This window comes from Procambarus clarkii, chromosome 67 (genome assembly GCF_040958095.1).
Source record: "Procambarus clarkii isolate CNS0578487 chromosome 67, FALCON_Pclarkii_2.0, whole genome shotgun sequence".
Lineage (NCBI taxonomy): Eukaryota > Metazoa > Arthropoda > Malacostraca > Decapoda > Cambaridae > Procambarus > Procambarus clarkii.
This window is the reverse complement of record NC_091216.1, coordinates 15,038,662-15,055,928: the sequence shown is the minus strand read 5'-3', so window position 1 is coordinate 15,055,928 and position 17,267 is coordinate 15,038,662. Positions and strand designations below refer to the sequence as shown.

Below are 17,267 nucleotides of genomic sequence, written 5' to 3'. Positions count from 1 at the left end.
TAGAAATCTTCTAAGTGTGCTTCAAAGTGTGTATAGCATGTGCGAGTGTGTAAATATGTAAACATATAAGCAGATAGCGTGTGCGTGTGTGTAAATATATACAAATATAAGCAGAACATACAATATAATAGACTGTAATGACATATTATATTGCCGTAATTGAAAACATTTGTGTGCGCCTGTGTATACTCAAATATGCAACAATTATTGATACAAAATATGTTCAAACAGTATTTGAAACACAATTAGTGAAAAAAAATTAGATAAAATGCGCTTAGACATTGTAAATAAATAGCGCGAAAATATATTTGTGGCAACTCTGGCTGTTTGAGGACCGCGCGCAACATCTCCCGGGCGTGTACTGCATGAGCGAACATGCAGATTGTGACGTCATCACCGAGCTTCTCGGCTCTATTGCAACAAAAGTAAGTACAATAGAATTTTTTTTTTTATTTTTCCCATGATCAGTGAACAGAACTTAACAGATTAGCAAAAAAAAAAAATTTTTTTTTTTTTTCAAAATGACATGCGCCTGTGTGGATAGCAGGATATTAGACCCCGAGCATGTTAAGGGTTAACATGCTCGGGGTTTAATATCTTGTCATCCCCACAGGCGCATGTCATTTTGAAAAAAAAAAAAAAATTTCTTCTTTCTAACCTGTTAATTTGTGTTCACTGATCACGGGAAAAATAATAAAAAAATCGTAAGTGGCATATATTGCCCGCTATAGGGCGGGGAAGTGTGGCAAATTATAGGCGCTGACTCAGCGTGCGTCCCAGGCGGTCTGTTGCTCGCAAGCTGTCAGGCCAGAGTTGCCACAAAGAGATAATTACCAAATTATTTCAATGTCTCCGATTGATTTTTCATACTTTTTTTGCTGTAATATTATTCAATAGTGTGTAGTTTGATATATTTATATAATAAAATGAGTGAATCGTTGGTGTACTCAAAAATATGGTGTGCATATTGTTGATTCAATTATGTTCATCAATCAGTGAACAAATACTTTGTCGGTTATTACACTATAAGCACAGGTTATTTATAAGTGTTTGCATGTTTTGTTCACTATAACGAACCACTAAGTAGCTATTATGAGTCAAAAAAGTAATGAGTGACCGCCGTGTACCAGCCAGCCACTCCCGCCCTCCCTCCAGTCATCTGACTCACCCTCATTCTCCTCCCACAATAATGTTTTTGCTATAATTCACTATATACAGACGTTATATATAAGTATCTACATGTTTTGTTCACCATAACTGTACATCTAAGCTTGTATGGTGAGTAAAGGCACAGAGATGTGGCTACTCACAGTCAGCTGATCGGCGGCCGCCCTCAAGGTCAGACGCACTAATATTTCTCCTCCAACAATACTGTGTGGTGTTATTACGCTATATATCTTATATACAGACGTTATATATAAGTATCTACATGTTTTGTTCACCATAACTGTACATCTAAGCTTGTATGGTGAGTAAAGGCACAGAGATGTGGCTACTCACACAGTCAGCTGATCGGCGGCCGCCCTCAAGGCCAGACGCACTAATATTTCTCCTCCAACAATACTGTGTGGTATTATTACACTATATACACACATTATATATAAATATCTACCTGTTTTATTCATCATACTTGTACAAATAAACTGGTATGGTGCCCAAAGACCATCGTGGTAACCAGTAAACAACACCGTCGTCTGCACGGTGGCGTCGTGCAGACGACGCCACCGCCCTCACCAAAATGGCGGCTCCAAACCTTCTCTTGCTGTTTATACCCTCTATACGCACGTTATATATAAGTATCTACATTTGTGTTCACCATAGCGAACCACTAAGCTGGTATGGTGAGTGCAGTCAATAAAAGGTGGCCACACACAGTCAAAAGACATCGCCACCACCCTCCCTCCCACAGCATTACACCTCCTTCCATGGCTCACAGCGCTAAATATCACCAGAATCCTGCTATTATCAGAACCCTGGTCAGTTTTATCACAGTCAGGGGTCTTCTGTAATAATATCATCGCCACATAATAGCATGAACAAGTATAATTTGGCATTTTTAGGCGATGCTGTGGTCACAAGCTGAACAGCAGTGCTGTTAGCTCATGCTGCGTGCATCAGGCTTGGTTGCTCACTCAATACTGAGGCCAATAACACCCGGGAGTTTGGCCCACGATTTTTTTTTTAAATGGCGTCTGTTTACAAGAGCCCTGATGAAGGTGTGGTGAATCCCGTGTATCCGCGGGCTGTTTAAATCTTGCGTAGTACTCCAACACATCATATGACGTGATGCGCAGTTTACTGGAACAACGTCCAGCACTGTCATATGACGTGATGCGCACTTTAAGGGTTAAAGCAATGTTTCCTATCCTATGCAGGCGATGAGTCACAATAACGTGGCTGAAGTATGTTGACCAGACCACACACTAGAAGTTGAAGGGACGGTGCATAAAACATGTAGATATTTATATATAATATGTGTATATAGGGTAATAACACTGCAAAAGGTATTGTTGGGGGAGAAAGTTTAGTGCGTGTGACCTTGAAAGAGTAAGGGAGCCGCCAGCCGCCATCTGTGTATAGCGACGACTCTTAGTGCCTGAACTAACTATATCAGCTTAGCTGTACAGTTGTGGTGAACAAAATATATCCATACTTATATATAACGTCTGTATATAGTGTAATAACACCACAAATGGTATTGTTGGGGAAGAAAGTTTAGTGCGTGTGTTGAGGGAGTGGCAGCGAGTGGCTGGCTGGTGTGTGGCGGTAACTCTTCGTTGCTTTTCGACTCAATACCAACTTAGTGGTTCTTTATGGTGACCAAAACATGCAGATACTTATATATAACCTGTGTATAGAGTGTAATAGCAGCAAAACTATTTGTTTATTGTTTTATAAACATAATAATTGAATCACTAATATGCACATCATACTTTTGAGTATAGCGATTATTCACCACTTTTATTATACAAATATACACTATTACAATACACACTATTGAATAATATTACTGCAAAAAAACTAAGAAAAAATCAATCGGAGACATTGAAACAATTAGGTAATAATATCTTTGTGGCAACTCCCATCTGTCAGCGCGGGTGACGCTGACCGGGTCTGACGATCGCTCTGTCAACGCCCACTTTTTGCCAGACTTCCTCGGTCAATTGCGCCCAAAATATGTCACCTACGATTTTTTTTTATTTTTCCCGTGCTCAGGGAACACAAATTAACATGTTTAGAAAACGAAAAAAAATAATTTAATTTTTTTTTTCTTGCGCACAGGGGTGTAAATGTCCCCAGGACCCCTGAGCATTGTAAGGGTTAAACCTCTTTTTACCCTGAAATAATCTAATTTCATGACGAAATTAGAAGTAAATATGTAGCAGGTAACACCATAGGAAGTCGAAGGTCCAAGCGACAATGTTGTGGAGCCACTTGTCCAAGGTATATGGTCGCCTGGAGTGTTTCCTGCCATATCAGCCTCCTATACACAGTGATCCAGTTGTTGCACTTTTTTGCTCAAATTGTTGCAAATTTAATTGGTGATATTAACAAGTAAAATGCTTATTTGTAATAATATCTCAGAAATAGAAATATAGCATTTAAGCATTTAATATTTATTTAAAAAAAAAAGTGTCCGGAAGTTAAATAAACTCCACAGGACAATAATTTTGTTGTATAGATATTATATTTTGTTATATTCATTGGTGTGCATTTGCTACTTTAATTAATCATGTCCTTTTCGCTCATAGAACACCGAACCATACACGCTCTCTGATATATTGTTTAATTAATAGATTCACAAATAAAGCGGGGGAACAGCAGTTCACCTAACAGTGAACACCACCTGCCAGCTCACCTAGCAATGAACACCACCTGCTAGTACAATGGAGAGAGCAAAATATACAATATTTCAAGTATAAGAATCAAGATATATTTAGGATTTAACTACTTCGTATAAAGTTTCAATAATACCTTTATCGCACTTTACCACCATCATCATTATTTACAGAAAGAAAAATAACATACAAATGTTGTCCTTTTAATACATAAAACAGAAGTAGATATATACGTATGTTAATTATGATGCAGGATCGCTATTAAGAACTTCATTACAGTACAACCTCGATTCAACGTACTATACGGGACCAACCCCAGTGTGTTGGAGCGTTGGATGCGTTGCAAGAGGTGACCTTCTGAAGGCGTTTGCTTCAGTGTCTTTTTTTTTCTTGTACACAATAAAAATGCATTATCATATTATATACTGTATCTATATATTATTACCCTACTAAAAAATACTGTTACATTTGTTATTTACCGTATTGTTGGAGTTATGTCCATCTTGAAGTCTCATGGAGTTGTGAATGCTGTACAGTAAATATGTATTGTAGTGTATTATGCCGTAAGCACTGTGTTGATTACGTAGTTCTGCTGTATGTTGAATACTACAATACAGTTTATGAAAACTATTATACACTAAAATTAGTGCAAGTTTAATTTTAACACTATGTACACACTTTAATTTAACTTGTTCTAACTGTTCACGCCGCACACGATGTTTTTAGATGTTTGCATCAGCTTTGCTGGTGCTTGCTGCTGCTGTGGCTTCAGCTGCTTCTGAGCTGGTGCTGGCTGCTGTTGTACCAGTACTTGGTACAGCTGTGCTCGTGTTGGGTACGGCTGTTCTCGTGCTGGCTGATTTTCTGCTACTAGTTCTTGTAAAATATTGCTTCATTTTTGGCATTAATAAGGCACTATTAGTAAGCCCCTGGGACATTTTGTTGTATAACAATACAGCTGTAGTCAAAAAATGGTAAATTCCACGATTATTCTTCCACTGGCGGATAAATACTATACGTCAATCGCAGACGAAGCTAAGAGCACTGGGTGCATACTGTACGAACGCTGGTGTTCTATACGCAGACTAGGTCTATACGTACACCCTACAGTTGGCTGGTGTTTAAGCCAGATCCAGTAACATAAATTTCTCTCAAATATACGATTTACGTGAAATTATATATATTTGGGTTATATATTTAGTTTAGCAACATTATTTCGATAATAAGAGCTATAAAAAATACATATTTTAGAACAGATTTATTAATTTTATTATTTCGAAGCCGTTAGTCACTGAACTGTGGCGACGAAATTGAACTAAACACACATGGTGTTGTGTGAACATGGATTAGACCTGTCCACTCGCGCTGGAGTTGTGCCGCCAATAACATGAATAATTTCTCAAATAGCAGATGTCTATCATATTACAGTATATTTTTGGTGTTATTTAGTTTAGTTTAATTAGGATAATAAAGAGTTATTAAAACACCAGTTTTAGAAATGATTTATTAATCTGAAACTTCCAAAGTCATGGGTCACTGAACTATGATGACACAGACGAAAGTGAGTGAAACCTCACTGTAAAGTGAGGTTTACTGTACAGTATTCCCTTATCTGTCCATCCTCGCTTATCTTCTTATCTTGTTTCATCACATAAAATGTATATAAGAAGATTTCAACACATTAGCTAGGTATTCACGCTTCAGCCTTTAAATTAATTTACAAAGGTACGTGTGTCACAAATCAGGAACGAAAATCATTGTTACTCAGTCGTTCACTTGTGTGGACCACCCTGGCGGGTGTTTGGTTAATATGCGTCACTTCTTGTGTGGACCATTCTGGCTGGTGTTTGGTTCATATGGTTCACTTGTTGTGTGGTCCACTTGTGTGATCCAACTTGTCTTATAAAGGAATTATTAATTATAACCTGTGATGGTATGGGAAAGTTTTCCACCATTCTGTGAACTGTCCCAACATCGTAAGCTTGTGGACCACTTGTGCGGTCCACGTGTGTGATCGAACTTGTCATATGAGCGAATTATTAATTGTAATCTGTGATAAAATGGGAAAGTTTTCCACCAGTCTGTGAACTCTGTCTCAACATCGTAAGTAAATCCGAACAGCCCCCGCTTCGGCGAACCATTGTTCGTCAAACCGGGTGAGTAAATCCGGCCTGAAAAGTGTGCGAACTAGCCGAAGATACGTTGAATCGAGGTTGTACTGTATAAACCACAATATGTTTTATATCATCAGAAATTTGGAAACATACCATATATTTTGAAATATATGTAATTAAAGTATTTACTTAGGAAACATGTCTTTAGTTACCCTAGTTAGCTCTGAGAACACATCTTCTTGCAGCAGGAATTTCTTCCCACCAATCTGAGAGGTGCTAATGAGACCAGTCTCGATGCACTGCACAGGTTATGAACAACAGTGAACTACTTGAACGCTGGTAATTACTGCACTCAACACTGGCAGTATCCAAATAGATTTAGTATGTAAGTGAACAATAAAGAACTACAGGTAAATATTAAACAATAATCTTCAAAACTCTTAAGATATGGAATTGGATATAAAGAGGAACTTAACACTTTTCTGGATTTTCGACTTGGAATTACGGGCGTTTTCCCTAACCGCTTGTCGGATCACGACGTAAATTTACGGTGCGGTTTAAAATATTTGTAAAAAATCCAGTTTAAATCCGATTTACTTGGGGTTTGTTTCAATTTCCGCGCCATGAATTTCCCGTTCTCTCGGGTAGGCCGCAAGTCACGTCGGCCTACTGGGTCACGTGACAGGCCGTGACCCATTGATCCGTCACGTGATCGGATCTCTCTCCCCTCGGCCGCCAAACTCGCACGTTTTCAAGGATTATTACCCGTTTGTGTGTGTTTATAACCCACTAAATTCATCAATAATGGATCCAGCACCAGGCCCAAGCGGTGTTTCGGCTACAGGAGCCTCAGAATCAAGTGGAAAAGACAGGATTGCCGCCATCTATAGGAGGTTTGCTGGTATGAGGCTCACTCCCACCAAGATTCCCAATGTCTTGGATGCCTTTGATCAAGCTGAAAATGAACGAAGTGATGCAGAAGGTGAGGATGTAGAAGAAGAATTTGAAATTGGGGGCCGTAGACCCCTTGGGGATGACTCAACAGAGGATGAGACTGAAAGCCAAACTGAGGAGGAGGAGGGGGCGAGTTGCAGGCGACAAGCGAGTTGTCTCTATGATTCCCAACCTACACAATGCAGACACAAAGAAAGTTCAGAAAAGAAAACGAGTTCGCAGGGCAGATGGAACAGTAAGACTACAGCAGGTTGTGGTGAACACACCACAGGCAATTGTTGACTACAATAAGTTCATGAAGGGTGTTGACCACTTTGATCAAATGGTAAAGTATTACCATTTCGCCAGGAAATGTCACAAGTGGACCAAGAAAATAACATTTTATTTCTGGCAAATGGCATTGCAAAACGCTTATGCATTGTACAAGGCCAACACAGATGATCGAAGGAAACTAACTCTGCTCCAGTTCCATGAAGTTGCTATTTGGTCTTTATTGAAATTTGACAAGGCAGAGTGGCCTGCAACAACTACACCATCTCCACATCTAGTTCATGCTCCAGACATAAATGATGACACTGGTCCTGTGTATCCTGCTGCTGACCCGTCAACACCTGGCCCGTCGGGTGTGAGGCGCCCTCTCTTCACGTCTACACCTAGTGCTGAAGCTGAATCTGATGAAGATAATTCATATTCCACATTAGTGTTTGAAAACAATAGTGAGAGCGACGATTCAGACAGTAGTTTATTGCCAACCCAGAGACAACAGCGACGTGTTGTTATAGCAGAGACTCGCCTGAATTATAAATTGAAACATGAGCTGGTAAAAATCCCCAAACGTCGCAGGTGTGAAGTGTGTGCAAAGTCGGGTATCAGGAAGGAAACTGGTATAGCGTGCAAGACATGCGATGTTCCACTTTGCGTCATACCTTGTTACACCACTTATCACAGGAAAAGGGTGTATTGGGTGGACAAGAAATAACCACCCGCACCAGCTTCTCTCCACCTAGGAACATCTGTTGAGCAACTTCAGGAATCAGTACCTGCAGGAGGTGGAGTGGAGATAAAATGCTCAACTTATTTTACTACAATCGTCTTTGCTTTGGTAAGTACACATAATTGTCTTAGATTGTTTCAGTATTGTAGTCTATTTTCTTAGGAATATTTTGATACCTAAATGAGAACTGTAGCACGAAAACTAAAGTAAGTATACACGAAACAAGAGAAACTTTTTTTGTGGGTGTTGCGGGTGTGAGTTGGAGTGTCAAGAGCGGGTTCCGGTTGTGTGTTTTCCGTCATCTCTACAGCTGTGAATTCCAAGGAATTGTATTTGATATGCATATGTCTGTGTAGGGAATTTTATTCCGAACACTATACAAAAGAAAAAAACGGTGTGAAACAAGTATAAACTTGAAAAACATGAGCAAAGTAAAAACTTTTGACGCTCACGGGTACAAACACGCGTAAGATTTTATTCGCCGCAAATTTATTTGATGCTGTGTTGGCCAACTCTACCAATGTTCTTATAGAACTTTCTATTGCGAACACATTGCTATAAAAATGAAATACGTAGCTCCAGAAATAATGTCAGGACAGTGAAATAAGTGTAAACATTCAAAGCGCTGCATCACACCAGTGTCGTCGTTGCTGAAATCACGGCTAACGCTTCGCCCAGTTCCCACACTCATGCGGGTTACCGATACCATAATTAGACATTGATAGGCATATGTCTGGGTGGGGAATTCTATTGCGAGTTCAGTGATATCAAAATGAGCGCTGTAGGATGACTGTGAGGCTGGCAACAAACGAAAGAGTATGAACATTTACTTCCTGTTTGGGTGTCACGGTGAGTCATCTTCGTGTTTATTTATTTCGTGGTGGGATACCAAATGCTTGGGTGACATTTTATGCATATGATCTTGTAGAAAATTTTATTGCCAACGCATTGATACCAAAATGAAAAACGTAGCTCGAGAATTGATGTTAGGAGCGTGAAAAGATTATACACTTTTTTGTGTTTACGCTTGAGCACCCAGAACGCCGCGCGCACAACCCGCTTTATTTTCAGCAAGTGCCGCGCGCACTAAAGTGTTAAAAGGAAGAAGTGGCAGCCGCCACTGGCTGCCACTCCCTCCCTCCCTCACCTCACCTCACCTGACTTGCCACCATTCTCCTCCCACCATACTGTTTTTGCTTTTATATACAGATGTTATAAGTATTTAAATGTTTTGTTCACCATAACTGTACATCTAAGCTTGTTTGGTGAGTAAAGGCACAAAGACGTAGCTACTCTCACACAGCTGGCTGCCGCCCTCAAGGCCAGACGCACTAATATTTCTCCTAATATTATTTTATATAATACCAGACGCACTAATATTCTAATATTATTACGCTATATACACACATTATATGTAAATATCTACCTGTTTTATTCACCATACTTGTAAAAGTAAACTGGTATGGTGCCCAACATCATGGTCACCAGTAAACAACGTGATAAATCGTGCAGATGACGCCACCGCCCTTCACCAAAATGGCGGCTCCCAACCTACTCCTCTTGCTGTTTATACCCTCTATACACACGTTATATATAAGTATCTACATTTGTGTTCACCATAGTGAACCACTAAGCTGGTATGGTTAGTGCAGTCAATAAAAGGTGGCCACACACAGTCAGAAGGCAACGCCACCACCCTCCCTCCCACAGCATTACTCCTCCCTCCATGGAGCACAACGCTAAATATCACCACAATCCTGCTATTATCAGAACCCTGGTCAGTTTATCACAGTCAGTGGTCTTTTGTAATAATATCATCGCTACATAATAGCATGAACAAGTATATTTTGGCATTTTTAGGCGATGCTGTGGTCACAAGCTGAACAGCAGTGCTGTGAGGTCATGCTGCGTGCATCAGGCTTGGTAGCTCACTCAATACTGAGGCCCCTAACACCTGGGAATTTGGCCCACGATTTTTTTAAAAAATGGTGTCTGTTTACAGGAGCCCTGATGAAGGTGTGGTGAACCCCGTGTATCCGCGGGCCGTTTAAATCTTGCGTAGTACTCCAAAGCATCATATGACGCGATGCGCAATTTACTGCAAGTCGGTCAAAGCATCACATGATGCGATGCACAATTTAAGCGTTAAGGGTTAATGCGTTTGGGTTGGGGTCTGAATAAATGAAGGTAATATCGTCAGCACTTACCTGTACACTTACTGGAATTATCTAAGTATCAACTCGAGTATCTTTATACTTGAGTTATACTTTAGTAGCTATTTTCTGGACCATTCCTTAAGTTTGTTCAGGTCATCTTGAAGTCTTTTTCTATTTTACTCTGTCTTTATCCTCATAATTTTGGCATTATCATCATGCTTTCAGAGGCCAATGAAGATGGAATTCACATGAAATAAATTCTGTTACTATCACTAATAATGTTGTGTTTAATTTAAAAAAAATTGTCTAAAATCCATTTCTGAAAATATTGGCATGAAACTTTTACGACGCTGATTTGATTTATCTTCCTGATACTTTTTTTTTTTAAATAAATATTAAATGTTTTGTGCCTACTTATGAAAGATATTATTATAAATTTGCATTCTACTTGTTAATATCATCAATTAAATTTGTGACAATTTGAACAAAAAAGTGCAACAACTGGATCACTGTGTACAGGAGGCTGATATGGCAGCAAACACACTCCAGGTGACCATATATCTTGGATAAGTCGCTCCACAACATTGTCGCTTGGACCCTCGACTTCCTATGGCGTCACCTGCTATATATTTACTTCTAATTTCTTACTTCTTATGAGATGAGATTATTTCAGGGTAAAAATAGTTTTTATTATGTTCTGCATTCAGCACCAACATGGCATTTATTTAGTGAGTAAATATACCATATTTCTTTAATACTTACATAATGCTAGCAGGATTTGGGTAATTCTATGGATCGGGTGGGTGTGTGTGTGTGTGTATGGGACGGGGTGTAATGACCTAAGTGTAGTTACAGGATTAGAGCTACTCTCATGGTGTCCCCTCTTCCCAGTATTCTGTCATATAACGCTTTGAAACTACTGACGGTTTTGGCCTCCTCCACCTTCTCACTTAATTACCCTTAAACATCGCATGGCGTATATATACGCCCTGAGTAACATGTCCCATGGTGCGCATGGCGTATATATACGCCATAGGGTGCCAGGCCTGATTCAAATGGCCCGTGGCTACACGGGGTTCACAGTAGCTTCCTCAGGGCTCTTGTAAAGAGATGCCATTTAAAAAAAAAATCGTGGGCAATATTCTCAGGTGTGAGAGGCACAGTACTGTTGGAGCAACCAAGGCCGGCGCACGCAGCATTAGCGAACAGCATTGCTGTTCAGCTTGTGACCACAGCATCGCCGAAAAATGTCAAAATAAATATATAATTGTTATTATTTAGCGATGACAATATTACAGATGACCCATGACTGTGATATAAATAACCAGGGTTGTGATAATAGCAGGATTGTTGTAATAATTAGCGCTGTGGGAGGAGTGATGCTGAGAGATGGAGGGAGACAGCATCGTTTACTGACTGTGTGGCTACCTGTTATTGTTTGCATTCACCATACCAGGTCAGTGGTTCTCTATGGTGAACATAAATGTAGATACTTATATATAATGTGTGTATTAGTGTAATAACAGCAAAAGGATTATGCTGGGAGGAGCCATATGGGTGACGGAGGTGACGTCGTCTGCATGATTTGTCTAGCTGTTTAGAGGGTGGCCACTATGCTCTTTGGACGCACTACAAGCTTAGGTGTACAGTCACGGTGCATAAAACATGTAGATATTTATATATAATATGTGTATATAGTGCAATAAAACTGCAAAAGGTATTGTTGGGGGAGAAAGTTTAGTGCGTGTGACCTTGAAAGAGTGAGGGAGCCGCCAGCCGCCATCTGTGTAGAGCGACGACTCTTAGTGCCTGAACTAACTATATCAGCTTAGCTGTACAGTTGTGGTGAACAAAATATATATATACTTATATATAACGTCTGTATATAGTGTAATAACACCACAAATGGTATTGTTGGGGGAGAAAGTTTAGTGCGTGTGTTGAGGGAGTGGCAGCGAGTGGCTGGCTGGTGTGTGGCGGTAACTCTTCATTGCTTTTCGACTCTCAATACCAACTTAGTGGTTCGTTATGGTGACCAAAACATGCAGATACTGTACTTATATATAACCTGTGTATAGAGTGTAATAGCAGCAAAACTATTTGTTTATTGTTTTGTAAACATAATAATTGAATCACTAATATGCACATCATACTTTTGAGTATAGCGATTATTCACCACTTTTATTACATAAATATATTACAATACACACTATTGAATAATGTTACTGCAAAAAAACTAAGAAAAAATCAATCGGAGACATTGAAACAATTAGGTAATAATATCTTTGTGGCAACTCCCATCTGTCAGCGCGGGTGACGCTGACCGGGTCTGACGACCGCTCTGTCAACGCCCACTATTTGCCAGACTTTCTCGGTCAATTGCGCCCAAAATATGTCGCCTACAATTTTTTTTTTTTTTTTCCGTGCTCAGGGGGGACAAATTAACATGTTTAGAACAAGAAAAAAAAGTTTTGAATTTTTTTTTTCTTGCGCACAGGGGTGTAAATGTCCCAAGGACCCCTGAGCCGTGTAAGGGTTAATTTGTTCCAACCATCTACCCCACTACACTAGAAAACTTTCTAATATTTTGTTGGTGCCTTTGTTTCCTTAGTTTGAATCTGTGTCCTCTTGTTCTTGAAGTTGCTGGTTTCAGGAATTCCTATTTGTCAATTTGGTAGATTCTTATTATTATTTTGCAAGTAGTGATCATATCACCTCTCTCTCTTCTATTTTCTAGCCTTGGCATATTTAATGCCTCTATCCTCTCTTCTTAACTCTTATTTTTTAGTTCCGAAAGCCATTTTGTAGCATGCCTTTTCACCTTTCTATTTTATTAATGGGCTTCTTGAGAAATGGGCACCATACAACTGCTGCATATTCCAATTTTGGTCTTGCAAAAGTCATGAACAGTTTCTTTAGTATTTCACCATCCATGTAATTAAAAGCAAGGCTGAAGCTAGAAATTATGTGCTCCTCTCACAATGTTCTTTGTGTTCTTCTGACGATGGCTTACTATCCAAAACAACCCCTAGGTCTTGCTCTTTATTTGAGTTCTGTCATTCCTTTCCACATAATTTATAAGTTGTGGGGTGGTCTATTTTTCTCTAATTCCACATTCCATAACATGGCATTTATTCACATTGAATTCCATTTGCCACTTGACACTCCAAGCACTTAATTTATCTAGATCAATTTGAAGGGCATTCCAACCATCTGCATCTCCTATCTTCCCCAGTATCTTATCATCATCTGCAAACATGTTCATATGATTCTGTATTCCTTCAGGTAGATTGTTACCAGAAGGTAATGTGTGTGTGTGTTGGGGGGAGGGGGGGGAGAAGGTTGCATCAAAATTAATGCACCAGGGAGCTATTGATAGGTCAGCTGAGAAATAAGTAATGCTGTATACTGTATATATAAATAGTAATACAATTAATGGCCATGAGGTGTAGTTCTTAAATTGGGATTTGAATAATTAATACCTTTAGTTATACTGTACAGTATCTGACATTAGTCGTGCACTAAAATATCCTTCATTGTTTTGCCCTTAGATATTTGGAAGAGGCAGTTATGAACTTGGATACATCTCATCCTGTAACACGTGAACACATGCGACCAGTCTTACAAGGATTTCAACGTAACCTGAACGCATACTTGTCTGTAAATCCAAATCATAAAAAGGTGAAGATGCTGCTTCTAGCAGTCAACCATCTTGTTGTTTTATAAAGCTGTCTTTTATATGAACCGTAAGTCACGGAGCCTGTCTTTCAGGTGTAAATATTTGGCTTTATATTGTTTACATGTCATTTACAGTCTCCTATTAAGTATTTTTCAGATGGTTATCCTTATTTCATATGTATGAGGTAACTACAATTAACAATTCTCTTGCATAAGTGGTGTGAAATACAAAATTATATTTTTTACTTGCCTGTAAATTGGTCACAACTTAACATTTTTATTCATTAGATTCTTTAGACCTGTCATTCAAGAGTTTTGCTTAGCCTTTTCAGCATATCATCTAAAAGGGGTATTTACTATTATTTGTGGCTAGTGAATTAAATATTAGTGTTGTAACATTTAGTAATTCAGTTGGCCATGTAATATTTCGGGAGGGCAGATTTATTCCTTGTCGTCAGTAGTTAATTACAATATTATTTCTGTTAAGTGTTTATGCTTTTACACTTCTTTTTATATAATTACGTATAAGCAGTGTGAAAGAAAGGAAGTCCGTCCCTTAAAAATGTATCAGATGGTAATTTTTTTGGTTTATGAGCTTCAATTGCATGGTTTCTGGAAATGTAGTGACCATTTTATAGAATGAAAGAACAATGCTTTATTATTTCATGAAAAAATGACTTACTCAGATTTCACTCCTGAGTAATGAAAAGCCCTCCTCTTTTATGTATGTATGTAGTATACAGTAATGTAAAAGGCCCCTTTAAATGTATAAAAGCTATATAGTTGCTGATTTTATTAGTAGTATTTTGTTTATTAAACAGTGCTACCTGCACTGAATGTCTACTTAAAGTATTGCTGCTTTGTGACATGTTACTATTTTATCTAATAAAGTTTGTATATGAGGTTGTTGAGCATAATACAGGACTTGTTAAGAGGAGAATGATGATAACCCAACTGGAGCAAGTATGGTTGGGTTGGTGGTGCTGTATAACATATTTACCACTATGTTTCCAACCATTACTAGCCATTGCTTTTTACTGAGTAAAAGACGTCTTTAGGACTTTTCTAATTTCTTTCTAACTAGATTTCTTTAAAGTTTAGCAATTTGTCATACATTTTATAAATATTTCAACTCTTCTTGAATCAGAAAGTATAACTGTATCTTGCCAGTCGCGAGTGATTGGTACGAAGGATTATGGTTTTACGAATAAATGATAGGAAGAGTTTGATATTAATCTTCGTGTAAATCCAATTTCCTTGGGTTGATGTACATCACAAACAGTTCCTGGTCTGTATTTGTACTACTTTAAAAATAGTTTACTTTAATTGTATGCAAATTTTATTCTATGTCAAATTTTGCATAGTCGGTTATTTTTGTTGATGGTTCTTTTATTTAACTTAGGCTTGTGCTTTTAACAAATTATGAGGTTGAGGCTCATACATAATATACTTACTGTGTGCATGATGAATACCGAGGCTAACTACACTTGACAATTTAGAGCATGTAGCCTTGCTCTCTACCCTTCTTTCTGCTAATTAACATGTATGGAAGAAGCACCTGAGTGCAAGGCTTACACTGAAGGGATACAACACGAGGAGTATGTCTAGAAAGCAGTGTAGAAGATTTGTTTGGTATTCATTATGTCATACTCATGAGGGGCCATGACCAAATTTATTGTTTAGGAAAATATAAAATAGGTCATTTCTTGTTATTAATAAGACATGTTCTGTCATGGGTTATATATGTTTGATATAGTGGTCATTTTAACAACTTGATCAGTAAAAGCTTTGCAAGTAATAACAATTATATACTGACTAAAATGAAATAATGGAGGCTAAAACAGTGTAATGATTGAAATATCTTTTTTTCCTGTATCTTGTTCACTCATCTTCAGGTTGACTGAAGGTTGGATATATTTGAAAACACACAAGTTATACTTTTTACCATTTTTGCATACTCATTTATGAGTAAATTTCAACAAGAAACTTTTGTATTAGTTAATTTTTTTGTGTATATTAAGACATCGGATATAATCTTACTTGAGATCATGTTGGAGCGAACATAGGCTTTATATTTGAATAATATTGTAGACAAAATATCGATAAGTAACTTAATATATCATTTGTCTAGTCAAATGCAATTTCAGCACAAAATTTGTCTGGAGCCCAATGTTTGCATAGATTAGCTAGTAAGCCTCAGGTATTGGCGTATTGAGTACATAAGGAGCAACATTAGGCACGCAGGTGCCTTCCTTCAGCTGCATAAAATTTGTAAATTATGGCAGTAATCTCCAAGTTTCTATTAAACTTAATTGTTTTTACGATTCACACACATCCACATTAAGGAATAATTTCCTTTTTGCACTTACACTGTTAACATTTAAGTTTCATGAGATTGGTTCAATGTAAAAAATGCCTCATCCTGGAAATTGTATTTAGTATTTATAATAAGTTTTTAATAATGAAGGCTGAATTTAGTTCTTATCAGCGATTATTATTGTTTTATTTCTGTAACATCTTGGTGATGAAGACTTTTTCTATTAGAAGTGGATCAAGTGTGTGGTTATACTGTATATATATATATATCCATTACACACATGGTTGAGTGTATCATTAGCGTACAGTGGGAAGTGTATGCAATATATCGATTTATTTGCCATAAGCCTTAGGTAATCAGCATTAATTATCCAGGATGTCCATTGATTTACTGTAAATTTGCTATATAAATATTTGAAACATTGCTTGTATGTATATTACATTATTAGGATACTTTTGTATGTACTGTATACCATATGGAAATAATATCAAAGTTGCAATCAAGCTGTTTTTAAATGGTCAAGGAATTTATGCCAATAGTCAAACTTATTTTGTGAGTGAACATAATTATTAGAGGCCACGTTCATTTATATATTAACTAAAACTGCTGTGTTTTGTAGAAACTGTGAACAAATAATTAAAACTAGGTTGTTAGAATTATAAACTGATTTCAAGCCAGGTAATCTAAACCATTATTTCTTTAATTCTTACATTGCTGTTTTGTATTTGGAGATTCTTTTGTTTTTTTATGAATAAGTTAATTATTTAACTATTTTTTCTTATCCTGTAATAAAAAAGTTAAATGCATTTTTTTTTATTTACTTAACACTTTCGCACTCCACGCGTGAGCCCCCTAGACTTCCCGTAAGTGCTACTGGAGTTTCAGGCGACCGTGCGGCGACACTGAAATGTGTGTACTATTGTCTGTTTTATCACCTCCATTTTTGCTGTACGTGTTTCATTTTGGTATCAAATTATTTATAATAGAATTCCCACAAGAGTATATACATATAATGTCCAAAAGCCCGGCATGCAACCCTCACTAAGCACAAAAATTTGGGGATCGTTTGCTGTGAGCGCGGAACTAGCGATAAATTGTGTGTACAGTGGTACCTCGGTTTAAGAGTTTAATCCGTTCCTGGAGACAGCTCATATTCCGAAAACTCGTATTCCGAAGCTAATTTCCCCATAAGAAATAATGGGAAATGAATTAATC

The 17,267-nt window shown here is 37.9% G+C and overlaps 1 protein-coding gene across 1 annotated transcript in view; it reads left to right on the top strand.

Annotated features, from left to right (window-relative positions):
• Ge-1 (Enhancer of mRNA-decapping protein 4 homolog Ge-1) overlaps positions 1-16,858 on the top strand; it is a 327,116-nt gene extending 310,258 nt beyond the window's left edge. Inside the window, 1 exon segment of the mRNA XM_045757261.2 lies at positions 13,609-16,858. Coding sequence (XP_045613217.2) covers positions 13,609-13,783 — 175 coding nt within the window. The 3' untranslated portion in view covers positions 13,784-16,858.
• Positions 16,859-17,267: the final 409 nt, after the last annotated feature.